Source organism: Euwallacea fornicatus, chromosome 28, assembly GCF_040115645.1.
Source record: "Euwallacea fornicatus isolate EFF26 chromosome 28, ASM4011564v1, whole genome shotgun sequence".
NCBI classification, from domain to species: Eukaryota; Metazoa; Arthropoda; class Insecta; order Coleoptera; family Curculionidae; genus Euwallacea; species Euwallacea fornicatus.
This window is the reverse complement of record NC_089568.1, coordinates 1,770,340-1,792,664: the sequence shown is the minus strand read 5'-3', so window position 1 is coordinate 1,792,664 and position 22,325 is coordinate 1,770,340. Positions and strand designations below refer to the sequence as shown.

Genomic DNA, 22,325 nt, shown 5'->3' with positions numbered 1-22,325 from the left:
TTCAAACGGGGAATTTACGAGGGTGAAAGAGGGGAGTTGACTCCAAAGAAAGCGAACACCTTCCCATCTGAAGGAACGGTGATGACGTCAGCTTTTTGGGATCCACGTGCGATTATTTCCATCGTCTATATTCCTAAAGGAAAAACGATAAATGGAGAAAACTATACAAATTTGTTGTAGCATTTGAGCGCAAAAAATCTGAGAAAACGACTGCATTTCGCGAAAAAGGAAGTCTTGTTTCACGACAACGCGTCAATCCACCCTTCCGCCATCGCGATCACCAAAATCAATCAACTTGGTTTCAACTCTTTCTTCATCCGCCCTATTTGTCAGATTTAGCCCCCTCAGATTATTTTCTATTTTCAAAGTTAAAAAAAATGGCTTGATGGAAAGAGATTTGCCAATAATAGAGGTGGAATCCGAGATTGATGCCTATTTTGAAACATTGGAAGCCATAAAACATTGCTGCTAAAGGTGTGTTAATTTCAAAGGCGTATCTCATAGGATTGTATCTCAACAGACTATGTTGTGAAATAATGTAATATTTTCAAAACTCTTTTTTAAGTGTTAGATGGGCTAGTTCTGGGTCTATCTTCATACGTTTTAGACTCTATCCCGGTAGGATAAATTATGTTTCGATTCGATGTTTTAAATAAAGATTATCTAAAACAATTCGATAAATTAAATGTTTGTTAATGCTTTATTTTTACCTACCTTCAGATCAAAACATTGACAGTAAGTTACAAAATTTCCTTCCATTTAGTTATAATTACTTATTATCATTTCGTAGTCCCGATGAAAACAGTAAACAAACGAAAAATTGAAGAATATTATCGAAAGCTTGGGAGCTTAAGAGCTTTTACCATAAGCTACAGAACGGTTGAAAATTTTGTTTTCAATTCATGCCACATCCGAATTTAACTTTCCAAATGATTAACTGCATCCACTATATAAATGAAGCAACCAATTAAATTCCAAATAAAGAAATTTTGTGTCATCTCTGTCACCGCTGCTGCGTGGTTATATAACAACTGATTTCTCGTAAATCCGGTGAACCATTTTGTCCAATAAAATCAGATAATAATTGAGCACTTCCCATATATTTAATCTAAATAAATTATGAAAATGCAAATGATATATCATGAAAACATGATAGATAACGCTTTAGTAAGAGATTGTCTCAATTTAAATTAAATTTTAATCTCATTTGCGAAGTACAGCAATAGCCATTAGTCGGCGAACAACTTGAAAGGTATTCTGCAATGGTTTTTGTTGATAAACCTCGGAAACGAATAAGTCTTGTGGAGAACAGAAAAAATATTATAATAAATGAGAATGTTAATTATGATAGTGACAATGCTCAAATTATTAAAGGTAAGACGATATATAATCACAAGTTATTAGCATTAAAGACAGCTCGACAAAAATAATTATACGTATGCTACATTTGAGATCAAACTTTTTTCTACATAGGGCCCAGATTTGGTTGTAGACACGTCCAGGCAATTCTTTTGTGTTTCGGGTTAATATCTGGAATGTCTACAAGAGCGAACTTATCGGTGGCAATTGTAGCTATGACTAACAGTAGTACCACTCCCAACCCAGACGTACCGGTAAGTTCATGTACGTAAAGCTATATGTTGAACTTAATATATGTAAGTAAAACAAACAACATGAAAAATTAGAAATTTTCTGTTAATTAGTTCGATGATAAGAGCAAATCCACCTGATTTAATACTTATTATGAAATTTCAATAATTGCTTTTCCAACATTTCCTTGTTGGCGATTGTCTAACTTCAACAGAGTGTAAGTTAGCTAATTCCACAAACTAAAAATGTGCTAGTGCCTAATTCATTGAATAGATGAACATTAACGTAACTACGAAGATGATTGTAAATTGGATATTACTCTGAAACAAATCTTCACGAATTACGATGAAGACAGATGAGGGACAGATATTAATTAAGAGTTGATAACAAAGTATGATTAGAAACGCGATTAAAGATCAATCTAATCATATTGGCTTCTTGCAATGGAGTTTTTGGCTTCAAACGATAGGAGCATAATTCACTGAAAAAATGCAGTAACAAAACGTAATACATAGTTATCCGCCTATATATGATGTAAATGCACAAAAATGGATTAAGATCATTGTATCACTAAAAAATTATGGATGAAAACAAGGACAGTGACTAATGAGGAGTGTCGAAGGTACACTAGTCAAACGTAAAAAAAAGGTGTGGCAGTTAATACTGTGTACTTATACAAATAAAGGGGATGAATAACAGAAGTAAAACACGAGTTAAAATATTCGGAAAAACGGACTAAAATATTGGTGCAGTTTTTCTGCTTCCATATTGGGACGGCTTGAGCGAAACGATCCCGAAATCGTTTCGCTCCATCCATCATTTCTTATTTTGACACAAGGAATATCCCCTTAAATTTACGCCGCATATTTAGAAAACACCCTTTATGTAGGTAGCTATATTCTAGATTAAATTTTTCTCTGCCAGCACCTTTACAACATTCTGACGCTGATGGTTTTGTTGAAATTATAATTTCTCCTCTATTGCCGGACTAAACTCGAGTACATGTAAATGTTGTAATACAGGATGTCCGGAAATAACATTGACATATTTTGCGTAGTGATTCTGAAAAGTAAAACAATAAAATAAGTTCTTATAAACATATCCCAGAAATTGCTTTTTATTATTAAATTTAAAATTGCTAGAGCGCCTTCAAGTTGGAACTCTGAAGATGGTTTTTTCGCAGAGTTTTCGAAAACGTTGCGCGTTAAAATTATAAAATTATTTGTACTTTAATAAGTCGGAATGAGAAAACTTTTTTATGTTAATAATTGCAGATTTTAGACGGAGGCAGGGAATCTCCTACGTGTTCTTCTAATTTTTATGTTTATGATATTTCTTAATTTTTTATATGAAACTACTGGATCGCAAATGTAAATTTAAAAAATATCGTCTTAATTCGTTTCGTTAGAATAGACCGTTTTCGAGAAAAATATTCTTTTATAAACCGATGCCCGATTACATGGACATCGAAATCTATGAAGGAAAAGGTTAGAGGATGGATTGAGATGAACGAAGATCGTTTTCAACATTCGTTGTGAATAAGTGAAAAATCTTTAATAATAATAGTGTTGTTACTGCTGGTAAATAAAAAAAAAATATTTCTGTTGCAAACATACCTGCAGTGTTGATTAATATTAATTTCTAGAACCCTTTTTTCTTAGAAATATACTGCGTGACATAGAAAAGAGAACGCCCCGTAAAAATGATTTAATTTAAATCATTATCATTTCTCATGTTTCTTACATTAAAGCAAATGCTTCATTAAAAAATTGAACAAATTTAATCGTTAAAAACCAAAAAAAAAATTATGATTTGTCGCTCCTCCGCGGTGTCTTATACAGTCCTGTACACATCTAGGTATGGATCTAATGAAGTAATTGATGTCCTCTTGGGGAATCTCATTTCAGGCTAATCGGACAGCACGACATAGCAACGCCAGGGTTTATAGAGAATGGAGTAAATAATGCAACCTTCTACCTATAATATCCCATATATGTTCAATCGATTAGAGATTTAGAGATCGAGATGGTCAGGGTACCAAATTGATTGTATTTTGCTTGAAACAAGTCGGTAATCACTTTAGCAATCTACGATCGTGCATTGTCTTACTGAAAAACTGAATTAACGAGAGTTCCTAGATAAGGCACGAGATAAAGCTCTAAGACTTCTCAGATGTATCGTTGGGCTGTTATACCGCCTTTAATGAAAAGTAAAGATGGTCACCTTTACTTTTTACCACTACCATATGCAATAGTACTCCAAATCATTATCCCAAGAGTCCGATGGACATACTTCTCTATTGTAAACTGAAAATCTCGCATTTCACCCCGTTTTCTTGTTATTCTTGCCCGACCATCATGCATATCCAAACAGAATCTGGAATCGTCACTAAATACGATATTGTCCCGTTCCAGATTCCAATGTATCCATTCTCTGCACCACTGCAGTCGATTTTGACGATAATTTAAGTTGAGGGGTGATACAAGAGAGGGATGGTAGAAAATCAGTCTAAAACATTTTAGTCGGCGATAAATGGTTCGAATCCCAATGGGCCTTCTATACTCAGCAAACCACTGATCCGCCAGCGTTCTCGACCCATCTTTTAGGGCCATAATTCGAAGGCGACGATCCTGACGTTCTGTAGTTCTTGGAGATCGTCCAGTGCCTCTCCTTCTGCCTGTTCGCTCTTCGTGGAAACATACCTGACAACACCTCACTATAGTGTTTACACTACGGTTCAGTCTAGTGGCGATTTCCCGAAATGACCGACCATCCCCTCGTAGACTCACTCTTCCACTTCTCTCAAACAAGTCCAATTGAAAATTTCGCTGCATTCTGCATCTAGACATATTTGATTAATCTAAAAGCCCCTTCTAAACACACGATAAACCAATAAATGATATTTTGCTGTTATATTGTTGATATTTTATTGCAGTTTTTACAGTAAAAAAAAAATAAAATTCCTGAAAACTCGTAAATACATTGATAAATATAGTTGAAAATTTAATCGCTTTTTGTTTTCTCATATACAAACATGCATACAAAATATTGTTTAACCATTTTTACGGGGTGTTCTCCTTTCTACGTTACGCAGTACATTTGCGATTCAGTAATTGGATTTGGAAAATTAAGAAACCTTACAAACGAGAAGGTTAGAACAACATGTACATGAAAGACCCTTTGTACGTGCCGCCTCTGACTAAAATCTGCAATTGTTAAGAGAAAAAATGTTTTCACATTCCAAATTAGTAAAGTGTGCCCAATCTTCATGCGCAAACTGTTTCGAAAATGTGCCGAAAGGAACATATTCATAATTTCACTTTTAAAGGGTATTAGCCCCTTTAAAAAGCAGTTCTTAGGGTTTGTTTATAAGAACTGTTCCTATTATTTTAATCAATAGAATTTCCTCCCAAAATATTTCTACGCCATTTCCCGACACCTTGTATATATATATATATATATATGTTTTCAATCAAATGTAAAACAAAGTGAGTGTAAAAGATAAACAAATAAAATTCGATTCAGAACTTAAAACAAAAAAAGTTTTACCTTACGCAAGTCACACTGACATACGTCGATTTCTAGAATTTTGTGCATGCGGGAAAATGTAACTTTCCGCTCTCGATCGGAAATTAACTTTAATACTTTGCTTATAAATAAACCAATTTTTTCAAGCCAGGTCTTCTCTTCTTTCAGCATTATGAATGGAAAAATACCAGTATAATTCTGTCCTCCTTCTACTGGAGCTACATAACTTTTCAAATCCTAGCTGGGTACTTGGGAAAAACTTATGGTCCGAAATACTTCCTCCTAGCAACCTCCTTCTTGAATAATTGTGCTTGTGCAGCTACGCCAGCAGCAACTGCTCTGATTGGATTTAACGGAGTAATTCTTTGTAGGGTCGTTCAAGGGTTCACTCAGGGATTTTTATATCCTTCAATTCATGTTATGCTTGGGACATGGGCTCCCGATGACGAGAGGACTGCCATTAGTAACTTGGTATTTTCTGGTGAGTTTTCTCTCATTAAAGTGTCATGAGACATGATCAATAGCTACTTGCACTACCCTGAACTCAAGGTGTAGATAAAATACAAACTCCATTTGATAAAAAGGCTGAGAGTGGCACTTAAATTTACAATATAAAAATTGTGATTGTCATCTTAAGTTTTAGGGGTTATCACTACATACATAATATATAACACGTGAAGTATTTATTCTCTTTGTTGGTTCAATTGATAACTCCTCAGAGCCTTTATGGAATGGATGCCATTTATGTCAGTCAGATAGACTTCTAAAATTGCGCCTATTTGCAAAGAGGAATTATTATTAAATATTTAGTAATTTATTTAAGTAATACTACTGCATAATCTATATTAAGTAATTTAGTAAAAAATCCTAACATTTTTAAGTAATGTTGAAGTAACAATTATGTGATTATTACCAAGAAAATATTACAAGCAGTTTCTGCTCAAACAGTATCTTAATATCCATCAATGCTACTGGCACTGAAAGTGTCTGCCACCATAATGTCACTTAGACATGAATAATCATTGAATCATAGAAGAATTCTCGTTTCAGGAGCCGGCATTGGCACCATCTTGTCAACTCTAGGAACTGGTTACATATCAGCAAGTTGGTACGGTTGGCCTTATGCCTTCTACATCCTCTCCTTTTGCGGCTTTATATGGTGCATTCTATGGTTGGTCTTCGGACAAAACAGTCCTGCAGTACATCCCAGAATAACCCCAGAAGAGAAAAAATATATCCAAAGCTCCTTGAAGCAGGAAGATGATATTGTGAGAAAACTCAATAAGAACCAAAAATTTTCTTTAAACGAAAAAATTTTGCAGCACCTACCGGTACCCTGGAAGAAAATTTGTACTTGTGTACCTTTCTATGCGCTTCTGGTAGCTTATGTTGGCAGTACTTGGGGTTACGTCATTTTAATGACAGAGGGTCCTACATTTTTGGCCAATGTTATGGAATTCGACGTTAAGTCTGTAAGTGGTTACGTAATGAGTCTCCCAGGAGGGGTTTTCAAAAATTTGAAAATTTTAAAACCGCGATTTGGAAATCAAGTGAAATATTTTCAAAATGGCAACATTTGCGGATATACGATAACGTAGTATAGATATCTGCTAACTTCGTCATTTTAAATGGAGACCCTTAATGTTTTTGTGATTTTCGGATATTTCGTTAAATTTTAAGTGTTTTATGTCTGAAATGCACCTCGAGTTATACCGGAAAATTGGAACAGTTGCAAGATTCCACGAAAATCGGTATTGTGCACCAAGAGCTGGGAATTTTCGAATCGGTGTTCTGGGACACAAAAAGGACCTAATAAACTACATCTAGCCGTATTTCAATTTGACAAAAGCTCCTCCACAACTCTGCAATATACCTCCGGGGTTGGATAACTTCAAGTCTCAATAAGTTACTTATTCAAAATAGGACACCTTGTCCAGAATCGGTCCAGACCACCTAAATAATATGTAATACAGAATTAAATTCTAGACTCGCAAATGCTTTAAGATTCAAAATGTCTCATTTGAAATAGGCAGGTTATTCAAATTTGAATTGCTTGTACATGTATTATTACAGACCGCTGTAATCAACTCACTACCAACTGTATGCGGCCTGGTAATGACCTTCATAACAGGGTATTTGGCAGACTTTGTTATCCAAAAGAAATACGTGAATACCTTAAATTGTCGAAAAATTTGCAACAGCATTGGTAAGTATCCAGAATCAATCAACAAGAAAATATTTTATCTTTTTTTATAGGATGTTATGGTCAAGCCTTCTGCCTTTTGTGGCTTTCGTTCCTTACTAAGAAGGAAGCAAACCAATCAATAATAGCGCTGACATTAGGCGGTGTCCTAAGTCCCTTCATCATGGTGGGCAATAACGTCAATCATTTAGATCTTTCTCCAAGGTTCAGTGGAGTAATCTTTGGCTTACTGAATGCTGTTGGTCAAGGAGCTTCGATAATAGCTACGCTCCTCGTACAGTTGTTCGTTCCAGATATTGTAAATAGCTTCGCAAATCGTCAAAATAGAAAAAAAATTATGTTTGTTTTTAGACCGATCGTAAACAGTGGCGGACGATTTTCCTAATTACAGTAGGGTTATATGGGATTGGAGCTACAGTGTTCATATGGCTTGCTTCAGCTACCAGGCAAGAGTGGGACGGACCTGAGAGTAAAGATGCAAATGAAAGGAAGAAGAAAATTTCTGTATTCAGTTTGACTTCTATGATTTAGATATTTTTGTATTTGGGCTCATCGTCTCTATCCGCGACACTTCGGGCACACTCTTGGTGTGGTTTCATATACATTCGTGATTAAATAAATTCAAGTTCGAACGAAGATATTGAACGTATTAGGCTTCCTACTAGAAAAAATCTTATTAATCAGGAAACATTGTTCAAAGCACCTACATGAGGAGCTACACATCATAATTACCAATTATTAGAAATGATTCTGATCCAATCAAGATATCATACTTTTGAAAATTCGCCTGCTCTTAACTTTGTTAGAATGTGGCTTTTGAAGTGGACAAATTTACGCAAATTGAATTCCACCTAGGACAGTTGCGTCATAACAATTTTAATCGCCTAACATTATTGAAACTGAAACTTTGAAAGAATTTATCATTAGCTTTAATGAGTTGTACCTAATTGTTCCGAAAATCGTAGTATACATAAGCTAAATGATAAAAACTAGTTTAGAACGTGCAATCTTCCTGATATGTACACTAATTATCTTTCAAGACGGTGGGGATTGTGAGAAATTAGAATCATTGCAAAGGGTTCTGTACAAAAACAAAAAATATGTATTTTCTAGATTATTAAAATAGGATTTGACAGTGATGTTATACCTTTATCTCAATAGCTAAGTAAAGTATCACATTTCGTTTCATATATGCACGTTTTATTATCCTTATTTTTTATATTTGGGATTAATTTTCTTCACGTTTTCACTTATTATCCTACATTTATTATTCAATTAACAGTCGCAATGTCTAAAGAATATGCTTGAGTTTACTTCAAGATTTTGTATCGAAATTAATACAATCAAGGTTTCAATCAAATAAATTAGAATTAATAGGAAAAAATTATTCAGGACATAAAATCTAGACAAATTTAATTGATTGAACTTAATAGCAAGTTTGTACCCCTTGAAAACTGAAAAAAAAAACTCGGAAAATTGTTTTTAGGTTCTGTGAGATTTTTAAGGCAAACTCACATGTTGCGACCGATTGAAATCATACACAACACAAACCATATGGCAAAGTCAATACAAGGTATACAGTGACCGATAGAAAGTACATACCATATGAGATTTTTTTTATATGAATTTATCAGAAAATCTTATTCTTGGTAAAAGTTTGTGCTTTCCTGCAAACTCAAAATGTAGTTTCCAAATTTTATATTTTGTTTCATATGAGGGCGAATGTTAAGTCAATTGTTTTGTTTTTATACGGGGTAAATCATAATGAAAAAATCCGAAAACATGTCTTATGGAACAGAAACTTGAAAATTTATTGCATGGCTTATGTTTTAATTCTAAATACTTTTTCATAATACACATTTCCTCTAAAATTAAAAATGATAATTTTCGAATCTCCCCCTTATGATATGACGCATACAAATTTTGTAAACTGCGTTATAAACTCGTAAAAATGCATAAACTTCTATCGTGAATAAAATTTTCTTAAAAATGAAAAAAATCCCATATAATGCGTATATTCTGCCGGCCACAGTATAATTTGCAAAATACAAATTTATGTCTAAAAATCTTGCAATTAACTTTTCAAGTCGTCTAGACAGAAAACTGATAATTTTGTGAAATTAAAATTTCGTGACTTAATTGATACTGATAAGTATGTTATGTCATACCAATATTGACCAAATTAAAAAAAAAAAAAAAAACTAAAAATGATAAAAAAAATTACTTGCAATATATCCATGTAACAACTACCTTGCTCTTTAAAAGTATAATTTCTTAAAATTACCTTAGAATTGTTACAAATATCTCCAAGATTACGTGTTGAACCCAACTGTAAAAATAAGACATACGCTATGGTCAAACTTAAGTTTCAGCTTACACAGAATGTTGCCAATAAGAAAATGTTGCTATCACAAAGGTAGCTAATTAAATTGACCACAATAGTTTACCTTGAGGGAGGACTGAATTGAACTAAAGCTGAAATTAGCTCAAGCCTAACCTGTACATAATCGGGCATTAATCGCGGGGCTGAATATACATACATATTGGCTCTTGATTAATTATAAACCTCTCAACATTCGAACAATAATGTCTACATTAGGATAGAAAATATCAACAATTATTACAACATTTTGTATATATGGCAGATGACTTGCTGCAAACTTCATTTTTTACAAGTAGGTTGCAATCTATTTTTAAGTTAACGTTACTTGAACATTAATGATTAGAAACTAAACCCGCTATGATGTTGTTAAAAAAGCAAATTCAGACCATTAGAACTATAAGTCAATTAGATTAATTGACTTCTCGTTAACAAGCTTCAAATTCAAGACAACATTCCCAAAATTACATTTCGAAGAAATTAGGAGCTAAAAATGAGTAAAAAAATGAAGAAAGTGGACGCAATAAAAAGTGAAACTGAACATGGTGAAATTGTCGATAAAGGTAAGCATAAGTATAAAGATTGAGTAAGAAAAAATATTTATTTATGAAATGAATGTCATAGGGCACCGTTGAGACAAGTAAATGAGACATTTATTAATAGTGTTAAATTGAATAGATTTATTTTTCGGAGAAATAGTACAAATTTGGAACTAAATTTTCACACATACATAAATGAAGCGACAGATCTTTTCAATCGTAAGAAGTAACTAAACGCAACTGGTTACGTAATGAAACCAGGAATTTCCATTTTATAACTCATGATGTAACAATTGATAAAATTGTTCCTGCATTTATCCTCAGACACATTTTACCAGTAAGACAGACTCACTGTCCCTGTCTTTAAAAACTCATATTAGCAAAGTTGTGTGAATATAGAAGAAGAATAAATCTGCCATTACTGTACATAACGGGGTAGACATCGATCATTCTAAGATGTGGTACTTTTCATGTTCTATTTTCAAATTATGCTATATAGAAACAATTAGGAACTCTAATGAAGCGCCTCCATTAGTTCCCCTTCACTAATCTTCCCATGTGCACTTCGAAGTGGTGGGCCCCGGTAACCTAATCATTTGGATCCCACAACAGATCAAATCGTAAGAGGCTTCTTCACTCATCCATTCGTTCATGAGAGCAATGAAGAAAAATAACTATTAATTGAAGCAGATACTGCATCTACAGAGAGTGAGAAATTATTTGCCACTATTCAATTTTACATAAGTTTTTAAACTTATGATGTCTAAAACAGATGCTCATTGCAAATTCACTAAGCAATGAACAATCCGGTGAGAAAACAATTGAACTCATTTGAAAATAATAATATTTGATATTATCTATAACTCAATTAATTACAACGTTGGAATAATACACAAACAGTTATTCTACACCAACCATTCAATGTCAGCAGGTCTCGTGAACCACTTGATACTGAAGATCTAATAAAGTTTTACCATGGTCTTGATGCTACAGGACTAGAAAGTGAAATGGACTTTACTGAAGAGGTTCCATGTATAATATTGTATAAATTTATTTAAGAATTTGGGAGAAGATTAGTAAAAGGCAAAATGACAGTAGTCGTAGAAAAATCAAGTACCGAAACTAGGGAAAAAGCTGAAGAAGAAATCATGAGCAAAGGTTGGTATCAGTGATAGAATAATTTTGCTATTTAGATTTCTAACGATTTTTTTAACATCAGGTCCTCGAATCGGCATAAGACACGTACAGAGTCTTCTGATGTTTTTATTGCTAGCAAGTGGGTATTCCATGAGGGTAAATTTATCAGTTGCTATTGTATCAATGACCAAGAAAAGCAGCGACAACCCTGATGTTCCGGTAAGATCAAAATTGATTTTCAATATAGAAAAGAATTAGTTGAGAACTTCTTGGATGCTCAATATCTCTAAATCTGACATTTCATTCGTCGCAGTTTTAACGTCTCCGTCTTGAAGAAATCGTCTTGTTTCTAACTTACAATACATTTGTTGAATTTATTTCGATGTTCCTCTTAGAATTTTATTATACTAAATCTATCTGATTTTTTTTAACTTCAAGAAATTACTGGAAATGTTTCCATATCATGTCCTTGATTGGAAAATGTTTATTTCCAAATTTGCCCTCACACATCATCACCCTTTAATACACTACATAAACATAATTTTCATTTTATTTATTTAAAAGGTTTATGATGATTGGGATAATAAAAGCTATATTCTGTCATCATTCTACATAGGCTACATATGCCTACAAGTACTTGCTGGTGAGCTTGGAAAGAGGTTCGGAGTTAAGTGGCTTCTAGTAAATGCTATGGTCGTCAACTCAGGTAAAGTTACCTGTCACTGAAACTATTATTTTCTTATATGCTCAATATACTTTAGTCGGCTCCATGTTGATTCCTCTCATGGCGAAACACTTTGCATCTACAGGAGTATTAGCAGTTAGAGTGGTGCAAGGAATGTTTCAGGGGTTCTTCTTCCCTTCCGTTCACAATATTCTTGGAAAATGGGCCCCAAAGGAGGAGAGATCTACTCTTGGAAATTTAGTCTTCACTGGTAATATTTACTTTATATTTGATAACCGAAACGAAATTAATTGTGTTTAGGAATTGCCTTTGGAACAATCATCGCATTGCCCCTAACAGGTATTATTTCCGCAAGTTGGTCAGGCTGGCCCCTATCCTTCCACGTATTCGGTGGAGCTGGTCTCGTATGGTGCGTATTATGGATTATTTTGGGCTCTAACAACCCCGCTGAGCACAAGTACATGTCGATAGAAGAACGAGTCTACATCGAGTCGTCTTTGAATGCAGTCCCTCAGCCAGCAGTAAGTCTCATGAAACCTCAAATAAATTCGACTCTAACGAGAACAAACCTAGCCTCCGCCAACTCCATGGAGGGCTATCTTGACATCCACGCCAGTGTGGGCTATTGTTGTGGCTAACTCTGGTCAAAATTGGGGCTATTCAGCCTTGCTGACTGAAATTCCTAATTATCTGAGCAATGTAGGTGGTGTGAAAATTGAAGATTCGGCTTATCTTGCTACTGCACCTTATTTGGCACTATTCATATTGGGTTTGTTCTTTGGACCTTTGACTGATTTTCTAGTCCTTAGAAACATCTTATCTATTAGAAACGCTAGGAAGTTGATGAATTCCATAGGTGAGTGATAAAAGTCTATTCCTTTGGGAATTAGGTAACATGTTAAATTTATAGGCTCACTCATCCCTGCACTAGCTTTGTTGATACTGGGATTTATCCCTCCAGACAATATTAATGCAATTGAAGTCTTCTTGGTAATGGCAGTGGGTATTAACGCTGCCATTTGGTGTGGGTTCCAAGTAAACCATGTCGACTTATCCCCAAAATTTTCAGGAATTCTCATGGGAATCGCCAATGGATTTTCTAATATATTTTCAATTATCTCACCAATGTTCGTACAGTGGGTAGTACCCGATGAGGTATAAGTGATTTCAGAAACCGAGTTCAGGAACCCTTATACATATTGTATTCATCTAGAGTAATGCTTCGCAATGGAGGGTGATTTTTATCTTAGCAGCTGCTGTCTACGTTGTCTCTGATATCTTCTATCTCATCTACGCTCAAGCCGAGTTGCAATGGTGGGACAATGTGGGTGAAGGAGAGATTGATGAAAAAGACACTACAAGTACAGTACCTTCTCACGAGGTTGAGAATAAATAATGATAAGAAGTAATCTTGATAATTTTGTTATTGTGCATTTATCATTTTAACGAAGTGGCGTTTTTTGGGCAAAAAAGAAAAACACTTCAAATCGATAACCGGATTACATCGAATACTCACTTTGCTTAGCACTTTTTGTTTATCTGTAGTAGATTTTCAAATTGTGAAACTTTCACGGCCGGTTAATAAATAAACAGAAATATTTCCCGGACATATACATATTCAATAGAATTCCTTTCTAAAATAGAATTCTACCGTGGCTTGGACGGCCGGAAAATATGGCCAATTGCGGCAGATTAATTTGTTGTTTTTGGAATTACATTATACGATTTTAGCACTAACATTCGTCTCAGTAATTATAAAAAGAAGGAAGTGTTTCCTCTAATAGAGGATTAACACATTTCTAACTAAATTCCACGAAAATGGCTTGAAAATCTGAATTGATAAATTTGAGTTCAAGTCTAGGATCCATGCACTCATGCATTTTATCAATAAGATTATATATTTTTTATATTTTTAAATACACATGAATAAATTTGTTAAGAACTTTCGCCCCTATGAGGCTTTAGTCATAATCTACATAGCATAATTTCCATTACTGATGCATTTACTCAAAATGCCTAATTGCAGACTAGGTAGCAGAGTAGTTTTAATGTAACGATTATATCTAACAAATGTGAATATTTAAATTATTGATTGTTGAAGTAAATTGTATTTATTGTTGCAGAGCCCTTTCTTAGTGCTGCTGGTAAAAAATGGCCGATTGAAGAATACTGCTACATTATAACATGACCTAATGTCCCACCGTACTAATTTTACATCAACAGTTTGAATATGATTCAAGTCATTCACTGCTCGGTGGAACTTAGACCCCCGACCAACGCAGCAGTTTGGCTATTATTGTTAAATGTGCATATCAAAAGTGATATGATGCATATTCGAGAGTATTTGAGGTTTCTCAAATGGAATAAATTCCTCGCATTTGCCAATACGAGGGTCTCAGAAGTACGCGACCTAGTGCTTAAAATTAAAAAAAAATTAAAAATAACACATTATTTCTCAACATAGTCTCCTTTAAAAACGATGCATTTTTCCCAGCGCTGTTCCGAGGCGTGTATACCCTGGTTATAGTAAGAAGCTTCGCATGTTTCAAAATGAGCCTTGGACGTTGCCACAAAGCAACCTTGGACTCGATCTCTTCATTTGACAAATCTCTTTCCACCGAGCCATTTTTTTCAAATTTAGAAATAGGAAATAATCTGAGGGAGCTAAATCTGGTGAATGGGGCGGGCGAGGAAAAAGTTCGAAACGAAGCTGATTGATTTTCGTCACCGCAATGTTGAAAGTGTCGACTAATGCGTTCTTTTGTTGAAACAAAAATATTTTTCTGTGAAATGCGATTGTTTTTTTCAGCAAACGCTACGATAAATTTGTATAATGTTCTCCGTTTATTGTTTTTCCTTTGGACAGATAGTCAATAAAAATTAACCCAGTGCATCACAAAAACACTGACGCCATCACCTTTCCAGCAGATGAAATGGTTTTCGCGTTTTTTGTGGTCGATTCTTCATTTTAAATGTGTTGTTTTGACTGGTTTTTCGACTCAGGCGTGAAATGATGGACCCATGTTTCATCCAGGGTCATGAATCAACGCTGAAACTCGTATTTATTACTGTGAAACTCTGCCAAACACTTCCTCGAAACCTTCTCACGGAGGTGTGTTTGTTCAATTGCGACTAATCACGGATCTCATCTTGCGCACAGTTTGCTCGTACCCAATTTATCCGTCGAAATGCGATATCCAGTACTTTTTGAAGTACTTATCTGGTTTGCTAGCTCATGCAATTTTAGCTGACGGTCTTCCAGTACAGCTTTATACACTTTCGCTATAATTTCTAGAGTGGTCAGATCTGGAGCGTCATTGACTCGACCACTGCAGGATTCTTCTTGGCGGTTCATGCGACAGCATTCAAACCCTGCCATCCAATATTTTACAGGTCTGAGCCGGAATCCCCCACAGTAAAATCTAACTCCGCTTTGATGTTGGACGGACTAAGACCTTCAAATTAAAGTATTGAACGACCCATCGACGACCCATTTTTTCCATGTTCGCAAAATCTTAAAAAGCGTTTACTAAGTACGACTTTAAAACAAAACGGATCAACGTAACTCCTTTGAATTTTAGACGTGACCTTTTTAAGGTCACATCTTTATACTCCACGAAAATTTTTAACAAAAAAATCTTTATGTCAGGTCGGGTACTCCTGGGACTATCCTCGGAAGTTTATGGCAATTGACACCCTTAGTTTATCGAAATGATTGTCCAAGGCTATAGAATGAAGAAACGCATTTTTCAAGAGCAATAAGTCAAACAGTACATACAAAATATCACGCGACCAATCAAAAAAATAATAAATTGCGTGCAAGCAAGGTTTGAGATTATACAGGTAATGATGGTCGATATACATATTATGTAGATTAGAAATTCGATACTGAATCGTATGTTACAAAGATTCACTTTAATTGTTGTATCAAATAGACCCAAAACATATCTACTACTAGTGTTAGGCTGAAAATTAAACGAAACAATCAGTGCCTAAAATAAAAAACATAGAAAATAAGACGGCCATATGAGAAACAGGCAAAAAATATCATTATGTTAACTACCTTGAATGATAGTCATTCATTCACATGCAATGATATGTTATGCCTTTAATTAAATGAAGACGATAATTTTTGTATTGTTAAATAAGCTCAATATCGACAGGCGGGGCATTATAGTATTATTGTAACCGCTTTCAATGATAGCTAGTCACGTTTGCTTAGACATTTCCTCAATCACTTATAGTGCTATATTTTCGTTAGTCAATCGAACCACCCATTGATTTATCTCTGAACTGTTATTCAAAGTTTGATGCTTATTGTGAAAAAAAAAGCTGTAAGTATTTATTCTCTTAATTGTGGGCAATTTTGTGCAAAAACTGTTTCGGCTAAACAGGTAGATATAATTCATATAATTTTCTGCAGCACAAATTATGCACTTCACTGCGGATATGGGAAATGTCGATGGAGTTAACGAGTAAAAATTAGCAAAAAAAACGTTGTACAGTGGAATGAAAATTTTTATTAAAAAATATGGTTTGGAGAATTTTGTGCTGCAAAAGCTCTGGAAACGTCTTCAATACCGCAAGTGATGAACGTCAGAAACAAAATAAAGGTATGGAATCAGATATTGAATTTCCATGGTTGGCCATCTTTTTTTGGATATTATTTTAAGGAAATTTTTCATTTTTGTAGGTTCCTATTTTGGACATCGACATATTCAGATGATCTTGTATTTCCTCCTTTTAATGTACTCGTATTGTATGAGATCAGTTTTGTCAGTGGCTATTGTGGCAATGAATGGCAATAATGACAACAGCACAGCCGAAAATGACAAGTTTCCGGTAATACGACGTTGTTTCTGGAAACAAACTCTGCAGTAGTTTGTTCTTCTACTAACAACACAGAATGCATTTTTATAGAAAATTCCTTTCTATTGACGATCATTTTTCATAATCGTCGCCCGAACGATTAACGATTTTACAAAAGAAAAATCGAAACGATTTGTTTTTGTATTGAAATGATATCGCATGATGTTTTAGGTATATCACTGGAACAACCAAAGCATAGTACTTTCAGCTTTCTTTTGGGGATATATTATTTTCCAAATTCCAGCAGCGCAGATTGGCAAGAAGTATGGAATTAAATGGCTACTAGTTGGTAAGTCGCTGGATAATAGAGACCAACTAAGAAAATAATTTTGAAGATAGTTGAACGCAACTGCTCAAGGAAATTTTAAGATATTCACGAACAGGAACATGACGCAGGCAGATAACTAACTTCATCTTCATCAATTATTTTTTAGTTACTTTTCATTTAAATTAAATGATTTACGGTTAAAAACCGTGAAAAGTATTTTGAGTCACGAATTCAAAAACTTATTCTAAAAATTGTTGCATATAATTACAATCTCGTTTGAACAGACTTATACGATAAATTTCTGCAATTTTTTGGATAAAATCTTCTTGAAAAATTAATAAAATGTGCATACGTGTACATAGTGTGATTAGTGTATTTCACTCAACTGATATCTTCGTGATTATCGGTCCTACGAAAAGAATTTACCACACGAGTATCGCAAATCTGGAGTTTTGTTAAATGTATTACCCTTTATTTTTTCCCTGCTTTCATTCTCTTGATTTCACGTCCCTGATTTTTCTTTTTCCCTAATTTCAAAAATGTTGCCATTTATATATTTATCTCTAGCCGTTTTCAAAGTTTTAAGTGCAAGCATTGGGTAAATAACGAGTAAATAATTATTATTGAAGGTATAATTTCATATCTGCTTAGATGTGAGAGCATGAACGCATGAATCTAAGCTTTATGACTTGCTAAGGGTTTTTTTATTTGATTGTCAATGCATGGTGGCAAGCAGGTAGAAAATCTCTATAAAAAAAATTAATGTTTGGCCGTAAATATCTGAGAAACGGCTAGAGACACGTATGTAAGTAATTATGAAAAAAATATGAAACAATGCTAATTCAAAGATTGTCAGAGCATTGGTAATAATAGAAGCAGAAACTGTAAATAATGGTTTTTAGGTAAGACTCAAATATACCTCACTATTATATGTACGTTTTTAAGGCAGTACCATCCTTGATTCCACATCATGCATTTTAATCCCAGAAATGGCGAAACAACTAGGCTCAAAGGGAGTCATCGTGTGCAGAGTTTTTCAAGGTTTAGCCCAAGGGTTTGTACTCCCATCAATTCACACTCTGTTGAGCCATTGGGCTCCTCCATGTGAAAGATCCAGAATTGGTACCTTCTCGTATGCAGGTAAAATTCTCCGTTCTCTCTCACCTTGGGAACTCTGCTAAACATTATCCCATAGGTTCAATATTTGGAAATATCATATCGTTACCCTTAACTGGCCTAATCTGCTCCAGCTCAATGGGTTGGCCCTATGCTTTCTACCTTTGGGGAGCTTTCGGTCTAACATGGACTTTTCTTTGGATATTTTTTGGGTTTGACCGTCCAAGACAGCATAATACTATATCCCAAAGGGAAAAAGACTATATCGAGGGCAGTCTTGGACAAATCCATGAGAAAGTAGTTTTTTTTATACCTTTTTGGGTAAATTCTGAATGTTTTTTACTTTCAGTGTCCAAAAATTCCTTGGACTGATATCATGACTTCATTACCAGTTTGGGCATTGATAATTGCCAATCTTGGTATCAACTGGGGGAGTTCCATATTGCTAACCCAAACTCCGACTTATCTGACTAAAATCCTCAAATATGATATTACATCGGTGCGTACTGGCCAATTACAACGTTCCTAGTTTCTGAAAGTTTCCTGATTATAGAATGCATCCCTGTCAGCTGCTCCATATCTGGCAATGTGGGTTCTGTCCTTTGTCTTCAGCACCACCTGTGATACCCTCATCAACAGAGAATTAATGAGTAGAGGAAATGCCAGGAAGTTATTCCATAGCATTGGTAATCTTGGGATTCTTCAGTACTACAAACCAATACTCTGCATAATTGCAGGCACACTCTGTCCTGCTTTAGGACTCCTTGGAATGGGCTTCATATCAGAAGGACAAGGTTACTTATCAGTAGCTATTCTGATATTTGTAGGAGCCTCCATTGGAGCAGGTTTCTCCGGGTTCCAAGTTAATCATCTCGATTTATCGCCTAATCATTCAGGGCTACTGATGGCCCTCAGTAATGGATGCACGAGCGTTTTTTCTGTTATCTCCCCGGTAGTGGTGCACTTTGTAGTCACTGATCAAGTAGGAACATAATTTGCTACATTGGGACCTTAATGGGCATTCCTTCTCCTTTTAGTCAAACCAAAAACAATGGAGAATCATCTTCATCGTATCAGCTGCAGTTTACGCTTTAACAGACCTGTTCTTCGTAGCGTTTGCATCGGGCACCGTTCAAGAATGGAATGATAAATTTGAAGATGTTGAGGCTGTTTCTAAGGATAAGCAACTGAAATAATAGTGTTTTAAATAATTCAGAATCGTTATGTTATATTTTATTATCATGTCCAAAGGAATACTTCTCTCAATAGCCTTAACAAGACGAACGTATTTGCTATAGGTGTGGGATGAACATTACGCCTCTGCTGAAATACCACTAAACGTGCAAATTTCGCAGGTTTAAGTATCACATTGAACTAAAAATTCGGTAACATTCTTTGCATAACATTATATATTCAAAAGCTGTTTATATCGAGTGGTCACTAAATTACTTAACGTTCAAGGAAACCTTAGGTAATAGCGACAAGCTGAGTTTACAAGTATCATAAAGCACTTCTTCATTGAAGGTGTGTCTTGTTGAAACATTCGCTTTATCTAGATAAAGGAACATTTAAGTAATTGCCGTTGAAAAATGTGAGAATTCTGCAGTTTGGGCGTAACCCAAGCTCAAGAGTGTTTTGAAATTAGGCTAAACATGAATCTATTTAACTTGTTTTGATCATGAGTGTCAGTTATATATACGTTGTGTTAGTTGCTTAGAATGCAATTAATATTCCGTGCTAATCGATTACGTGTTTAAACTGGTCGAACTTCGAAACGCACAATGAAAAGACAAAATGTAGCAAGTAAAGCAGTAGTCAACTAATAGCTTATGTGTGACGTTAGATATATCAGAAAAGAAGAAAGATATTTGAATGCAATGAACGGACTCAGATAGGTACGAGCGTACTTGAAGGTCCATAGGTTGTGTAAGAAAATCGTTACCAAACTGCTGAAATTTATTCCATGCACAACTTTCCCAGGAAAAATTATCTCTGGACATATTTTTGAACAATAGAGGTGAAAAGGAATTTTCTTCTGGTCATAACCTTTTACAGGTTTGCGCAGTACTACACCCAGGAATATCGAAGACCTAGAGATGTTTGACCGATTTTCGATATAAGTATTTGTAAAAATGTAAAAAAAAATCGACATATCTAATAAAACATCATTATTGGCCAAATATATCACGAGCTATCATATTCGTCTGTACATGAACAATCAATAAATTCATAAATTTCCGACCACATCCCGAGCCATACAGCACTTGATTGCGATATCCACCGAAAAATCAGCAGTCTGTTCGGATCAGGTACCACCCACATGATGACGGTGGTTCCGAGAGCAAGGTGATCCGTAGGCCGCGAAGGTAAAGCTGTTCTCCACGATCGTCCGCCGATTGTTGTTAACACTTTGGTACGTCTTGGTCGGTACTAGAACAGGATCGAGTCTGATCGATAATACACCGCGTTTAAGTGCACACGTGCGTGCTTCGTACCCGTTTGTGAATGAGATTTATCTCGCGGTACGACCTTTGGTTCGGTTGTGAAGTCTTATCATTCATTGGTGATACTGTTGTCTTTGGATATTATCACTGGCTTAAAGACAGGGGTTGTTTCAGGTAAGCAAATACATCCTAAACTAAAGAAGATGGAACGTCGTCAAAAATACTCAATATTATTTTTCAAGAAGCATCACCAATATGATAATTGAATTTCGAGGCTAATCATTGATCTGCGGTTGAATATCGTAACAATAATATGAAACAATATGTGTTTTTCATAAAATCTAAAAGGAATTTCCCCATTCAGAAATATCATTGTGTGGAATTTCCAATGAAACACTACCTATAATGACACTAATAATTACACATTAAAACATAACAAGAACCTCGGTTAAATTAGTCCCGGCTCATTGGAGTTGTACATGGTACAATTAAGATGTCTGAACTGATTACAGCATGCAGATTATACTCTTACTGTGACGTCTGGCCTAGAAATATTATTGCCATGCGATAAAGGGTCATAACCATAACGTACCTGGAAGATTCAGATTTGATTTATAGTACTGTAATTAAGTCATCGCATCCGTTTCCGAATCTTCTATCGCCAATTTAGTTCGTTTTAATAGTAAATGACTTAAGCTAAGATTTTATTAACAGGTATGAATTTTATGGCTAGTGCAGCAATTGCAGTTTTTACACCGAGAACCTCTCACCTATCATGTACGTTTATTGTTTTCCAGACAATCAGCAAAAAACAAGTTTAACGGAAAATCTAAATTTCGAAACTTGTTGGATCTTAAAACGCTGTGGCGCTATACAGGTTCTCAGCATAAGGAAAAAAATTGAGCTTAAAAACAATAAGAGAGAAATGAAGCAGACGAACTAATTTATGGACATTGCTGGATCTGTAAATATTATGATACATCAATAGAATATTTTTATTGAATCGATAGGAATTCTGTGTAATTTGGAAAATATAAGTTGGGAGCCAGAAAAATAGGGGGTCGGAAGGACCTACAACAGCAAAAGAATTACTGAATCTCAAAATATACTCGTTACGTCGCCTCTAATATACAACTTCGAACAGTTTGAGTTCGGGAATGGCCACAAAGGAAGTGTAGTTCTTTTCGAAAAATCCAATTTTGTTACGAGAGGTATTTTTTTCGCTTATCGTAACGTACGTAATCCACAGATTGATACAAAAAAATATTTGAAACATTTTTAAAGGTTTTGCTAAATTCAAAACGAAAAAATGCATACTTTGCAAATTTAAGTCTTAAGTGTGAAGTTCCAAAATAATTTTTAGATCTGAAACTGCAAAACTGGAAAGCGTGACGGTAGAACGTATAAAAATGCGGAAGAAGTAAGTACAAAGGAATATTTCATGGCTTAGGTAAATAGCAAAAAATCAATGAAATTAAAATATTTAATGGTTTGTAGACTCGTAAGGGGTTTTGTCAGCACATCTGGTCACAATGAAAATACTCTGAAAATATGATTTTTCAATTT

At 34.8% G+C, this 22,325-nt stretch overlaps 4 protein-coding genes across 6 annotated transcripts in view; all 4 read left to right on the top strand.

Annotated features, from left to right (window-relative positions):
- Positions 1–1,223: 1,223 nt before the first annotated feature.
- LOC136347283 (putative inorganic phosphate cotransporter) lies at positions 1,224–8,843 on the top strand. The gene is made up of 8 exons (XM_066297157.1): positions 1,224–1,374; positions 1,474–1,613; positions 5,287–5,599; positions 6,169–6,386; positions 6,441–6,590; positions 7,192–7,324; positions 7,375–7,619; positions 7,673–8,843. The coding sequence occupies exons 1-8, from the start codon at positions 1,263–1,265 to the stop codon at positions 7,850–7,852; spliced, it is 1,491 nt and encodes a 496-aa protein (XP_066153254.1). The 5' UTR covers positions 1,224–1,262; the 3' UTR covers positions 7,853–8,843.
- Positions 8,844–11,138: 2,295 nt separating this feature from the next.
- LOC136347378 (putative inorganic phosphate cotransporter) lies at positions 11,139–14,103 on the top strand. Of its 2 annotated transcripts, none has more exons than XM_066297299.1 (8): positions 11,139–11,398; positions 11,460–11,596; positions 11,942–12,083; positions 12,139–12,312; positions 12,363–12,583; positions 12,636–12,918; positions 13,024–13,217; positions 13,276–14,103. In XM_066297299.1, exons 1-8 carry the CDS (start codon positions 11,329–11,331, stop codon positions 13,456–13,458), a joined length of 1,404 nt encoding a protein of 467 aa, XP_066153396.1. In that variant the 5' UTR covers positions 11,139–11,328; the 3' UTR covers positions 13,459–14,103. The 2 variants fall into 2 exon arrangements, with proteins under 2 accessions (XP_066153396.1, XP_066153395.1); XM_066297298.1 differs by having other exon boundaries at positions 11,140–11,398; positions 12,973–13,217; positions 13,276–14,102.
- A 2,156-nt stretch (positions 14,104–16,259) lies between these two features.
- Positions 16,260–19,811, top strand: LOC136347418 (putative inorganic phosphate cotransporter). 2 transcript variants are annotated; one of them, XM_066297398.1, is made up of 10 exons: positions 16,260–16,396; positions 16,486–16,675; positions 16,756–16,904; positions 17,103–17,220; positions 18,145–18,339; positions 18,395–18,612; positions 18,665–18,814; positions 18,869–19,001; positions 19,053–19,297; positions 19,353–19,811. In XM_066297398.1, the coding sequence occupies exons 2-10, from the start codon at positions 16,594–16,596 to the stop codon at positions 19,509–19,511; spliced, it is 1,449 nt and encodes a 482-aa protein (XP_066153495.1). In that variant the 5' UTR covers positions 16,260–16,396; positions 16,486–16,593; the 3' UTR covers positions 19,512–19,811. The 2 variants fall into 2 exon arrangements, with proteins under 2 accessions (XP_066153495.1, XP_066153496.1); XM_066297399.1 differs by lacking the exon at positions 16,260–16,396 and having other exon boundaries at positions 16,402–16,675.
- An 847-nt stretch (positions 19,812–20,658) lies between these two features.
- chas (chascon) overlaps positions 20,659–22,325 on the top strand; it is a 58,121-nt gene continuing 56,454 nt past the window's right edge. The window contains exon 1 of the mRNA XM_066297365.1: positions 20,659–20,933. The gene's annotated coding sequence lies outside the window, so the exon portion shown is untranslated. The remainder of the gene's footprint in view (positions 20,934–22,325) is intronic.